The sequence below is a fragment of the Streptopelia decaocto genome, assembly GCF_964273445.1.
Source record: "Streptopelia decaocto genome assembly, chromosome: 22".
NCBI classification, from domain to species: Eukaryota; Metazoa; Chordata; class Aves; order Columbiformes; family Columbidae; genus Streptopelia; species Streptopelia decaocto.
Window position 1 is genome coordinate 973,983 of NC_138677.1, and position 12,748 is coordinate 986,730.

The following is a 12,748-nucleotide window of genomic DNA, read 5'->3' on the forward strand; positions in this document are numbered from 1 at the left end:
ACCCAAGATGCACCATATGGTTTCTGGAGCAGCAGCTGGAAACAAAACGGAATAGCCTGGGACATCTAAAAGGGCCCTGAATTCCCAGGAAACATGATTGCCTCAATATACTTTTTGAGTAATAAAGAGAAGTAAGCACGTTCAAGGCGTTTGTCATCTGAAAGATGGTCTCCCTAACATGGAGGGATTCATAGCGTAAAATTGCCAACAGGATCTCAGAATATCCCCTGTAATATCAAAGGCAGCTTAGAGCACTTGTCTAGAATTGGTGAAGTCAATTCCTCTCACCTTTCTGTTCAGTAATTTTCAGTGGACATTTGTCCCTCAGATTTGCTAATCCCACTTTGTATCCTTTGGAGTTTTGTCATTAACAGCAACTAAGGGAAATAACACAGCATAGCTTTCTTTTGTTTGGTATCCTGTACATTAAAGATTACAAAAGCCTGCTGGTATCAGCTCACTACCACATTGCATTAATTCTCCTCATTCTCACCCTCAGACTTTCCACCCTGTTCCCAAGAAGGCTGCACACAGCAAGTTTGAACGTGCTTTTATTGGTGGTCGGGAAGCAGAGCAGGAGGTGGCACTGTTGCGCAGCAGGGGGAGGAAGGGAATAATGTGAATCTGTGTGTACTTGGGACTTGGACTTTTACCTTAGCATGGAGAACCTCCTTAGCACAGAACGTGTGCCTGTGCCGTGAGCGCATTGCTGACCCCGTCTGAGCTGCCCCTGGAAGCCTCTAAGCATCAGCGTGTTGTGCAAACGGGGCACTGAGCGTTTTAGTAAGAGGAGGGAGAGTCAGGTAGGTCTTGGAGTGCAAACTTTCTCAGCTCTTTACGTATCCAGGGTTCAAAATAGGAGACTCTGGTAAATACTTTAGGGAAGATGCGATTTTTGTGTCCATAAGAAACAATGCCATGAGCCTTCCCATTGCAGACTAAAGGGCCACCAGAATCACCCTGTGGGGTAAAAGGAGTGATAAGGTCAGATATGTCAATGCATAGCTTCCCCCGCCCTAAGGAGGAAACTGCCCCTCTTGCCTCCCTCCCCTTTCGACCATCTCCCTCCAGGCCCAGCTCCGCAGGGCTTGTAGCTGCCTTACTACTCCTCTAAGCCAATTTGTGAAGCAGTTCAGGTCTGGAGCAAAAACTGCCTTCACATCCCTGAAAAGAAGAATCTTGTGATGCTTCAGACACATGGAAATATCGAAACCATCCCACTCTGTGTGGAGGACATCACAAAGATGAGAGGAGATCTGCAGCCTGCTGGGGCTGTGGCTGGGCTGGGTAGAATATGCCCAGGCGTGTTAAAAGGCACATGATGCTGGTAACTGGGCAACTGCACCCTTGTTCAGGGAGCACGTCAGCTTCAGACCTCCCGAGAGGAGCCGCAGCACATCATCCTGAAGAATCTCATTCAATTCTAATCCCCTTCATCTCCCACCTGAGAACCAACCTGACTGGCTATTCCCAACCTCATGCCAAACTTGGAGCCCAAAACAACACGTACACGGGAAGTTGATTTTTTGCCATCCTCATCGCCACAGCAGATCATAGACTCACGCAGATAGTTCTTTTTGAAAGACTTCTCACATATGTCCTCCCTCTGCACCTCCAGGTCCACCTCCATCAGCACACTGGTCTTATCCCCTGTTGTTGATGTCCAGCCCCAGCCAGCCACTTTGCATCTAGTTCCTTGCTTAATATGCTCATTGTGCCTGGGCAAGGGGACACGATTCACTTGCTTAGTCATCTTGGCCTTTGGCTTCAGCTGCCAAGCAGAGAGAACATGTGGTTAGAGCAGGCAAGGGAATGGGAGCAAGTTCATGGGGTTGGGAAAAATGAGCAGGGAGATCCCTCAGGTAGCACGTATGTGTGAGGGCATACCTTCAGCAGCACTATGTCATTTGCAAGGGTATCTCCTGAATAGTTGGGGTGGATGACCCAGCGGCCAATGTGGAACTTCTGCTGGCTCAGCTCCTCCTTCTTTATGTTGTGTGCTCCCAGAGTCACAGTGATATTCACTCCCCTGACAGGAAACACCAACATGTTCCATTTACACTGACTATAGCAACTTGGCCTCCCCATGGCAGGCGGTCTGAGGGAGGTGGTGGTGGGATATTCCTGCCCAGAAATTAGTTCTCAGGAAGTTGCCCTCTGTAGCCTGGATTCCTTCCACATTGAACTGAGAGTCCCTTACTCCATGCTGACGTATGTCTGAGGTGTCCCATTCTGAAGACCAAAAGGGAATCAGGGAATGGGGGCCACTGGCCTCTCTCCTCTCCAACAGTAGCTCTGACCCATGGTAGGAACCATGGACCAGAAGGGTGCTGCTGAGGAGTTCTGTCCCAGGCACGCACCCTGGCAGACAATTCCTGCAGCTCACAGGGCATGTGTAGCAGATGCACTTCCCTTCCCCTGACCCACCTTCTCTCCCACCCCCTGCCCCCCAAAGCACCCGAAACTGCTAGACCAATAGACCACTATGATCATGCACACACCCCATGGTCAACAGACAAGGGCCTTGACCAGTGAAACGCCTTGGTTGAGACAAGTTTCTGGACCACTACCACAAACAACCACAGCTCAAACTCAGCTAGAATATAAATGGAGCCCCGCAGAGACCCCCGTCAAGTTGGTGTCCCCAGAGCAGTGGGTGTGCAGACAAAGACTCTCCTCCTTAGACTGGCCGTCTAAGGAACATTCCTTGAACACTGAGAGGACTTGCTGAACTGGTAGGCAACGGTCTGGGTACCCTTAAGAGTCCTCACTTTGTAGCAGTGGGAAGATGCACATTTTGAGTCATCACTCTAGAGTCTGGGATCTAGTCCCTTGAGTCTGAACTGGCTGTTTAGTAATTGAACTCCTAAGCAGTATCCCAACCTGTGGATTATAATGTTGGAGTGCTGAATAATTTTGGAAAACCCCTTTTATAGTTGGTTGTCTTCTAAACAGTTCTGGTTAGAATAAATCAGTTTGGAGCTTATCACCTGCCTAAATTCATATTAGGGTTGTCTCCATGACAGGATGGCTGGGCTCACAGAAAGCCCTGCTGTGCCTGAAGAGACGTCGAGTGCTCCTTCACCCCAGACCAGGACTGTGATTCTCCATGACTGTGTGAGACTTGAAAAAACCCCCCATACAAGAAAGACAACCCTTACGTTTTACCAGCCACGCAGTGAGCTGCTGAGAGCACTGCGTATGGGCGAATCAGGAATCCTCCGCATGTAGATGTACCTGACGGACTTCTAACTGACAAATAAGCCATGTAGCGCCTGGAGTGGGGCCGAGCTTCCTGCCCGCCAATGATCCTTCCTGGAAGAGAGGTGGGGAGCATTAGTATCACATGTGCCACTGTTTCCCATCAAGTTTGGAGCAGCATGAGTAGAAAGGGTCATCCTCTGGCATCATATGCCGATGATGCCAATAACTCTTCTTCCATGGGCTTTCCAAAGTATTGCCTGCATACAATGGAGAGAAAAACAAGCAACACTTCCAGGGGATGACTGACCGCACCTGACTAGGGATGTCTAAAATGCCATCAAAGGGCACAGTTCTGGTACCTGTAATGCACAATCGGTTTCAGGCACAGCCTGAGCTGAGAGATAGAACAGAGCAGGAGAGTAGAGATATGAGAAAAGGCAAGGCAAGTACCAGACAGAATTCCAACTCAGTGCCCGTTTCTGCCCTTGCATGTCCTCCTCTTAATCCCGTCTCTCTGTACTCACCAGCCTCAGCCCATGGGACAAGGAGAAAAGCACTTGTGAGCAAAAGAGGTAGCATCTTCTCCTACTCTCTTGAAGAGCCAAAACAGTTGCTATGGCCAGGCAGGAGACAGGTACAGAGTGGCAATCTACATATATGAAGTTTGGAGCGGAAACAGGAAACCTCAGCCTGCTATTGGCTTGTGTCATTTACTGTTTCTGCTCTTCAAAACCCCCAAACCCCAAAACTGTGGTTTGGTGAGGGGTTCATGTTACAATCTCTCGTTTTTGACACCATCTCCTCCAAAAATTGGAGAGAACTGCTCTTGTTCAGAGTACCCAGGGCACACACAGTACCCCAGCAGCAGCGAGAGTAGTGGGATATCTCCAGTCGAGTGTATATCTCATTGGAGAGCCTTGGTGGAGTCTCCTTGGATCCTAGATGTGGGTTGGTTTTAGTTTTTTTCTTTTTTTCCCCATCACCTGATAGGAACAGCGAGAGCTGGACAGGGCCAGACACAGGTCCCAGTTCTTATCAGAGGGGCTGAGTGCCATCAGAGGTGCCCTTGGGATATCAAAAATCACCTGTCAGAATACCTAAGGCACAGGACCTAGTGGAGACACACAACCTTAAGCACTAATGTTCTTGTCACTAGTGAAAGATGTGTTGGTTTTACATTGGAGTTTACTGACGACACCAGGTGATAGAATCATGCAGGTGAGCAGGGACCACAGGAGGTCATTTAGCCTGACCTGGTGCTCAAAGCAGCGTCAGCTATGAGGTCAAAATTGCTGTGTGCTTGATTCAGTGAGGTCTTGAAAACCCTCATCTATCTGGCAACTTCCTGAGTGAAAGGGAGTCAGTAGCCAAGAGACAACAAGGAAGGCAGAAGAACTGGCTTTGTCACAAAGGTCCCAGGACCACAGTATTCAAGTGAGAAGAACAAGGAAAGCTTGGGGATAACAGCCAGGGTAAGGTGAGGGTCTAGATGACTAGACAAATCCATAGTGACAAAAAGTCTGATGCCAACCTGAGAAGTCAGTCTTTGCACCCAGGTCCAGACCAGCAGGTCACAAGGCTGAGACACAGCTGGAGCTGGAGCTCAGGTGAGGACCAGAGTCAGAATCTCCTCTTCAGAGCAGCTCCCATGAGAAGGGGAGAAGCCCTGGCTGAGGCCTCTCTGCAGTCCTCCCTGAGAGCACGGCCTCCAGTGTCACTTGATGGAAGGGACATCACCCTCAGTTGCCCTGGCTCTAATGTGGCTGCGGGCCTGGCCAGTCGCATCTCCAGGATGGGATATGTGCTTAAGGTTTCACCCCTAATGCCTGTGAGTGGGGGAGCAGTGAGCAGCTTTGGCGGAGGTTGGAGGTGAAAGACGGAGAAGACAAAGATCTTTGTGGGATTCCAGCTCCTGCTGCCCTTGGGCAAGTTCCCATCCTGGCTTTTCACGTTCCTTATTACACACTCCTGCAGCACAGTGCCTTTTAATATTGAAATCTTCTGAGTTTCTTCACACTTCTACATTGTCCAGGCCTCTTCCTTTCTGAGGGCTGCAGAGGGTCTGGCCCCCTGCTCGGGCAGGGCACGTGCGTCCAGTTGTGCCCACAAGCCCCTCACCAAAACACTGAATTCAAACTTCAAAGTCACTGCAGTGATACCTTCATTGAAGAAAATCACAGGAAATGGAAAATTGGGCCACATGTTTGGCTCTCATTCCTTTTAAATTGTGGGAGCTTGGCCAGGTGGCCTCCCAGGTTTCCCTGCACTAGGAAGCAGTGTTACCTGTTGGGACTGAGGACAGGTGGAGGAGAGAGAAGCTCCTTCCACTCTGCTCATGTGCTGGGCTCTGGGCTTTGTGCAAGAAGCAAGAGCCACTGTCTTTCAACAGCAGCCCAACTGATGACTAAGCTGAGGAGCCGGCTCTGACCTGTGGTTTATCTCACAGGACCTTGTCTTTGATTTTGGCCTCTTGCAGGCTGGGGAACTGTACTGCCTGCAGGCTGACGGGACTTATTATGGGATGCCAACAGCAGCATTTTGGGATTGTACAAAAAATACTGTGGAATTTTTAAAGTGACAGTTAAAGGTGGAGAAAGGGAAGGGCTGAGGTGGCCTGAGGAGCAGCGTGTGTGGGACGGGGGGATGACAGGAAAAGGCTGCTTGTGGGTGCACTTGCCTGGCCCTGTGCTTTGCATGATGACCACAGTCTCGTGTTCTCATGAAACTCCACCTTTCTAATGAATTTGCGAATGACTTCTCTAAGCCCCAAGCCCACGCAAAGAGCAGGAACCGTGCTCTGTAGCAGCGCTGTGGGAACTGACAGACCACATCTAGTGCTGCACGAGACTCCCTCCCCTGCATTAGACTGCGAGGCTCATTTGGACAGACACCCTCCCTACCTCAAACACCTTTACTTATCCTGGAAGCACGTCAGCCTCTTCCTTTCAGCATTTACAGTGGTTTCCGCAGCTTTTCGCACTCCATGGGTGTTTGTGAGAGATCAAACACTAAGTCAATTTTAAAATCTTTGTGTTTTCTGCCTCAGTGTGAAACAAAGGAGGCAAAAATTGAATGTGAAACCTGAAGTGCGATCATTCCTACAGGCACGGGGGGAAGGGCATAACTGATTCAATCTCAAGAACCAAAAGAAGGTCGAAAGGATACAAAAGACGTGGAAGGGCTGGATCAACCTGCAGAGGGCAGAAAGAACTCCTTTACCTTAATATTGGACCTGTGTCACTTTTCTTACAATCTATGGCTCCTTGCAAGAGAGACACAAGACTTGTTTGACAACTTCATTTCCTGATGAGAAGTTGCAAAACCTGAGAACTCCTCCAGACACAACTTAGAATGAGAATAGAAATACCTGTATTATCTTTACCATAAAGCCTAACCTTGTCAGCTGGGCGTGGGTCTTTCACAGGAAGCTGCTTGCTGTGCCAGTGCCCTTTTAACCTGTCCCAGAAGACTGGTTAAAGGCTGGTTAAAGAGCGAGGACCGTGAACCACTGAGCCCATGTGGCTGGTGTGCCAGGAACTGCAGAGCCCAGTCAGCCTGCCTGAGTACGGTAAGAGACTTGTAAACCAGGCAGTGAAACGGCCACAAGTTTGGGCTGGGTACCAGATGTACCCCAGGGTTCAGGAGCTGGCTCCTGAAGGGACCAGCAGGACACCATTTCCCACAGCATTCTCCTGGGGAAGCTGGCAGTTCATGGCTTGGACTCTTTTTTTTCTCCTCCTCCTCTGCCTGTCTGAGGTTTTATGCTCTTTCCATGTTTTCTCAGGGGCACCACCAGCTTGGCTGATGGGTTCAGATGTGCCCTGCTATGGGTCTATTCTGGAGCTGCCTGGAACTGTCTCCAGCAGGGGGGCAGCACGTGGCATAGTTGTGGCACAGAGGCCACATTGAGACGTGTCAGAGAGCTTGTACATCCAAATGCCCAGGCATCCTTTATGATGTCTACCAATTCCCATCTTATGTCTAAGTCACACTAGGGCATTGCAGAAAATGCCAGACATTTCTTTAAGTACCTGCATCAGATAGAATTTTTAAATAAAGAGAAAAAAAGTATGTAAATTGGGTTATCTAGGACCAAAAAAAACCCACCTAACCCCACCCCCCAATAATTTCTTTACAATTTAACATATCAAGAAGCAGTTCTTCCCTTTTTTACAATGACAAGACAGTCAGCTCTGGTGTCGACCAGTATACTATGAATTCACGTCCCACTATATGTGCAGGTGCATCTAAATTTCTACTTGAGCCCATAACTGGATTTTCATTATATGAAAAGCATTCTGTTAGCAAGATATCTGTGTTGAGTTTGCAGGTGAAGAACGCACCAGGGATTCACTTTGCATCTGTGCTTCTGAGCTTCTCTGCAGGCCTCCAGAGTGCTATTCCCACAAATCTGGAGAGAGACGTTAATAGACTGTTTTCTCACAGCATTGATCATATTTGTACAGTGGAGCTGTGGGGCAGGTGTACACAGCTCTTTGTAAGGTAAATTGATTTGTGTATAATAGAGTCTTGAAGTTCGTCCTGGCATTAAGGTATAAGGACACTGCGGTGAGTGCATCTTTCATACCTGGACAGCACGGCAGCATTTCTAGTGTCTCAAATGATTCATTACTGAGTCATTCACAAAGAAGCGCCATTTGAGAGGAGCAGAGGCTTCACATCTTGGAAACACATGCAAAAGGAGCAACATATTAGGTTTGCTATTTCAATTCAAGGTAGTAACAGTAATGTGGTTAATGGAAAATAGAAGAAACATCACAGAAATTGAACAAAGTTGGAGCGTTTTGCTCTGTATTTACTCCTACTGCAAAAAGTTTTTTTAAAAGTTAATTTTTCTGGCATTTTCAACATTTTGGAAAAAATAACGAGAGACTAGAAATGATTTCTCTCTCTGAGAGTGGATGTGCACAACAGGACCAGGATGAATCATTGTCTGGAGGTGGGTGAATCACTGACTGAGAAGTAAAGTGGGGGCCTAGGTCTAGATATGGACCTAACTAACTTTAACATCTCAAATTGCCCATTTAGATCTTGATTAATCATGTTGCCCTCCTTTTATTAGGAGAGGAGAGGCTGGGCAATGAGAGAGGGTTTTGCAGTCCATCCTCAGGTAGGACAAGAGGTCACAGGAATCCATTCTGATGTTTTCTCTCCACTAATCCTGGTTTTCTCTCCACTGCCTCCTGCTAAAATCATCCTACAGTGGGAGTCAGACGCTTAAATGTGTGTGGTCAGTGTGTTTTGAGATGCCCTAAGGTTATTGATACGTTGATATTGATGCATGAGACTGTAGGTTACCTACCGCCTTCTGAAAAGTGGAGTTCCAGAGGTGACATACCAGGACATCTTAATTGGTTCTTTCTGACTCCATTTAGGCACCAGTATCTCACCACCCAAGGCTGATGAGTCACACAGCATAAAAGATAATATCCCAACAGGTCTAGCTGGGATTAGGATAAATGCTCTGAAAGGACCATGTTGAATGACTGCAGACATGTTGGGACTCATGTTTCTATCTGGATATATTTCTGAGGGAAAATATATGTTACACTGGGTTTTCATGACAGAGATTATGGGATCTCATGCATATATAAAAATAGGTATGTATGTGTATATGTATGAGCACAAATATGTATTGAGATAATGACGAGAACTGTGGACTGTTTATATGAACATGTATACTTATATATAAGCGTATAATATTTACAATATACATAATATGCATATATAAACCATATGTAGACTACACGCATATATATTATATATGTATCCATACCAATGTATATTATATATACATAGGCATGCACATGTATTTTGTATATGGAACTATGATTACTGGGGGATTTGTTTCTGAGTTACAGTTTGGTCCATCATGTAGGATTCGTCTGCTTTGTCTTCAGTGAACAACATGTATTCAGGGCAGCTGTGAAATTCGGATGGTGGGGAGACTATGGAGCAGACCATGAAGTCCTAATAAAAATCCTTTACTTCCCCTTCACAGCTTTCACCAACATGCTGGAAATAAAATGTCCAACCAAAGCACTGTGACAGAGTTTCTTCTCCTGGGATTCTCTGGTACTCCAGAACTGCAGATATTCCACTTCATGGTATTTCTGGTAATTTATCTGGCCACCGTGGTGGGAAACTTTCTCATCATTGTTGTCATAGCTTTCAGTAATCACCTTCACACTCCCATGTACTTCTTCTTGATGAATTTGTCTATCTTAGACGTTTCAACCATTTCTGTCACTCTCCCTAAGTCAATGGCCAATTATCTGTTGAATACCACAGCCATCTCCTATTCTGGCTGTGTTGCCCAAGTCTTTTTCTTCCATGTTTTTGGTGCTGCTGATCTTGCGTTACTCACTGTCATGGCATATGACCGTTACATTGCCATATGCAAACCTCTGCATTACAAGACACTCATGAAGGGAACTACTTGTATCCGCATGGCAGCCAGTGCATGGCTCAGCTGCATCCCTTACTCTGCTCTCCACACTGGGAACATCTTTCATTTATCCTTCTGCAAGTCCAACATCATTGACCAGTTCTTTTGTGAAGTACCACAGCTTCTCAAACTTTCCTGCTCTGATTCATACTTCCATGATGCTGGGGTTCTTGCATTTAGTTTCCTTTTAGTCACCATCTGTTTTGTTTTTATAAGTATGTCCTACATTCAGATTTTCGCTGTGGTCTTGAGAATTCCTGCCAAGGAGCAACGGCATAAAGCTTTTTCAACCTGCATCCCTCATCTCATTGTGGTCTCCTTGTTTGTTAGCACCGGTTCTTTCGCTTATCTTAAGCCTGTCTCCAGCTCCCCATCAGCTCTGGATCTCATAGTTTCTCTTCTCTATTCTGTGTTGCCATCAGTGATAAATCCAGTCATCTACGCCATGAAGAACAATGACATCAAAACTGCCATGCGAAAATTAACTGGCCACAGATTATTATGAAAAGATAAGTAACCAGTTTTTCTTCATTAGGCGCCCTCTATGTTTTTGGTAATGAGCACTTCATTTTCCAATAACAGAAAATTTATATCAACGGGATCAGAAGAATTTTTTTTTTTTTTTTGGAGGAAGATTGTCTAAAGATTTCATTATATGTGTAATTTTGGTGGCAGCAGCTTTTGCAGAATGATATATCAATAGCAGAACAAATGCAGGGTAATGCTTGTAAGCACTTTACATCTGCCTGCCTGTGTTGCTGTGTCACCTTCCCTCTGCTTTCTGTATGCTTCTGGAATACAGTCTATAATCAGGCTGTTGCAGAAAAGGGACGCATCGAAGTGTGTGTGAGAGAAAGGCTGCCCAGGAGGTCAGGACATTTATTTGCAAACCCAGAGAGGTGTTTTGATGGTGTCCATTTGGTTATGTCACCACTGGAATGTTTGTTTGTTCTTTATTGCATCAACTACAAGAAGTACCATTGTGACAATAGTGCAAGATGTGCCTCTGGTTTATCATCACTTCATGTCTAAATAAATGACTGCTCACAAGGTCTGCTCTGTAATTCATCTAAACTACCTGTGTACTTGCACATCTTACTTTTTCAAAGTAAATTATCTCTCCCTTCCATCTCCTCCCACTCTTGCCCAACACCCTCACAGAACAGAACCACTGTGCTGTAATTTTGAGCAGCTGAATCATTTTAGTTTGTGGAAATCCTCAAAATTTTGTGTGTGATTCTAAGCACTGAATCTAACTTTTGCTTTCAGATCAGCTAACCCCATGAGCAGAAATACCTATATATTATCTTTGACTGTGCAGAGAGTGTGGAGGAGTGATTCAAGTGACCAAACAGCTCCATTTCAAATTCTGCAGGGTGCTTTATTAGGATTGCAGTTGTCGTTTCTGAAGAGAGTGGCTCTCGTATTGGCTTTCTGCTGCGCTCTATTCCCATGCAGGTTCAGGAATTACTTTACTCAGCCTTGGGGCGGCCTCACCTCAAGTCATGTGTGAAAATTTGGGCCTCAAAATATAAGAAGGATATGAAAATATTAGCATATGTCCAACTGAGGGCAATAAAGATGGTGAAAGGAGTAGAGGGCAGGACTTAGGAGGAGTAGCTGAGGACACTAGGTTTGTTCAGCTTGGAGAAGAGGTCAGTGAGGGGTGACCTCATTGCTGTCTACAATGTCCTCATGAGAAGCAGAGAGGGTGGTGCTGATCTCTTTTCTGTGGTATCTGGTGAAAGGAGAGGAGGGAATGACTTAAAGCTGCATCAGGGGAAGTTCAGACTGGATATTTGGAAAAAGTTCTTCACTGAAAGGATGTCCAACACTGAGACAAGCTCCCCAGGGGAGCGGCCATGGCCCCAAACCTGTCAGTGTTCAAGAAGATCTTGGACAACACTCTTAGATATATGGTTTAACTTTTAGGTTGCTCTTTATGGGGTCTGGAGTGGGAATGATGACCTTCGTGGGTCCCTTCTAACTCAGTATACACCATAATTATGTGACTCTATGACTCGCCCATGTGCAAACATCTACCCTGTAAAAGATTGAAATTAGCTGAAATGAACTGTACTTAGACAGACGTTTCTAAAGACAGTTCCATAGGTCTGCTTTATGAGCAACAGAAGGAAACAGGACTTCCCAGGGTGTGGCGCAATTCATTCCAGCTCAGATACAGAAGCTGCATGAGATGGGTTTCCCTCTCAAATGCTTACTGCTTACCTTTAATACAGAAAGTAACTTCAGGACTTTTAGGTGAAATGATAAGAAACTCATCTGCACATACAACAAAGGCACAGAGAAGCAGTGTGAGGAGGAGCTGCTTGATTAATAACCTACCCTGGCTGCTCCCAGGTCCATCACAGGAGAGCCACCAGCCCATCAAGGCCTCATTTCCACAAACCCAGAAGACCACAGAGGCACAAAGTGAACACAAATGACTCCTGAGGAATGAACACCTTGTCTGGGCTCTTCCCAGGTCTGTCCAAGAGTCATCAGCCCCATTGTCCAGGCATGAAACCCATTAAGATGAGTCCCCAGGAGGAGCTCTCCAGATCACCTTTGGGACTAACCAGGCAGAGTTGGTGCATAGGGGTGTGGGACACATTAATGGGGAAGGACCTCCTGACATAGAGGGGAAGAGCATTTTGGGATTAGACAGGGTTTGTTGTGGGATGTTTAGGGGGAAAACCAAAGGTGACCAAAGGGAGGGATTTAGTGATGGGGAGCAAGAAGTGTGGGAAGGGAAAGAGATGCAAAGGGGAAGGCCTTGTAAATAATAACTTCCTTCAGTATTTTCCTGGAAGTTACTCTCAAAATTCAGAAATGTGTTATCTAGGTATTCATTTGTTTGGTAGTAGCCCCTGCTTCCTTTATAACCATGAAAAGAAACATAGAATCATGGAATCATAAATCATTTTGGTTGGAAGAGACCCTTAAGTCATCGAGTCCAACCGTAACCTAAATCTAGCACTAAACCATGTCCCTAAGAACCTCATCTATGCACCTTTTAAACACCTCTGGGATGGTGACTCAACCACTGCCCTGGGCAGCCCGTTCCAATGCCCC

The 12,748-nt window shown here is 46.2% G+C and overlaps 2 protein-coding genes across 3 annotated transcripts; one reads left to right on the forward strand and one right to left on the reverse strand.

Moving 5' to 3' along the window:
* Positions 1-563: 563 nt before the first annotated feature.
* On the reverse strand, positions 564-3,839 carry LOC309449161 (cathepsin G-like). 2 transcript variants are annotated; one of them, XM_082071103.1, is made up of 5 exons: positions 3,729-3,839; positions 3,162-3,315; positions 1,888-2,029; positions 1,511-1,771; positions 564-960 (listed from the first exon to the last, which is right to left on the reverse strand). In XM_082071103.1, exons 1-5 carry the CDS (start codon positions 3,781-3,783, stop codon positions 781-783), a joined length of 792 nt encoding a protein of 263 aa, XP_081927229.1. In that variant the 5' UTR covers positions 3,784-3,839; the 3' UTR covers positions 564-780. The 2 variants fall into 2 exon arrangements, with proteins under 2 accessions (XP_081927229.1, XP_081927230.1); XM_082071104.1 differs by having other exon boundaries at positions 840-960; positions 1,564-1,771.
* A 5,412-nt stretch (positions 3,840-9,251) lies between these two features.
* LOC309449159 (olfactory receptor 14I1-like) lies at positions 9,252-10,669 on the forward strand (the record flags this gene model as incomplete). Its single annotated transcript, XM_082071101.1, has 1 exon — positions 9,252-10,669. One exon carries the CDS (start codon positions 9,252-9,254, stop codon positions 10,176-10,178), a length of 927 nt encoding a protein of 308 aa, XP_081927227.1. The 3' UTR covers positions 10,179-10,669.
* Between the last annotated feature and the right edge of the window lie 2,079 nt (positions 10,670-12,748).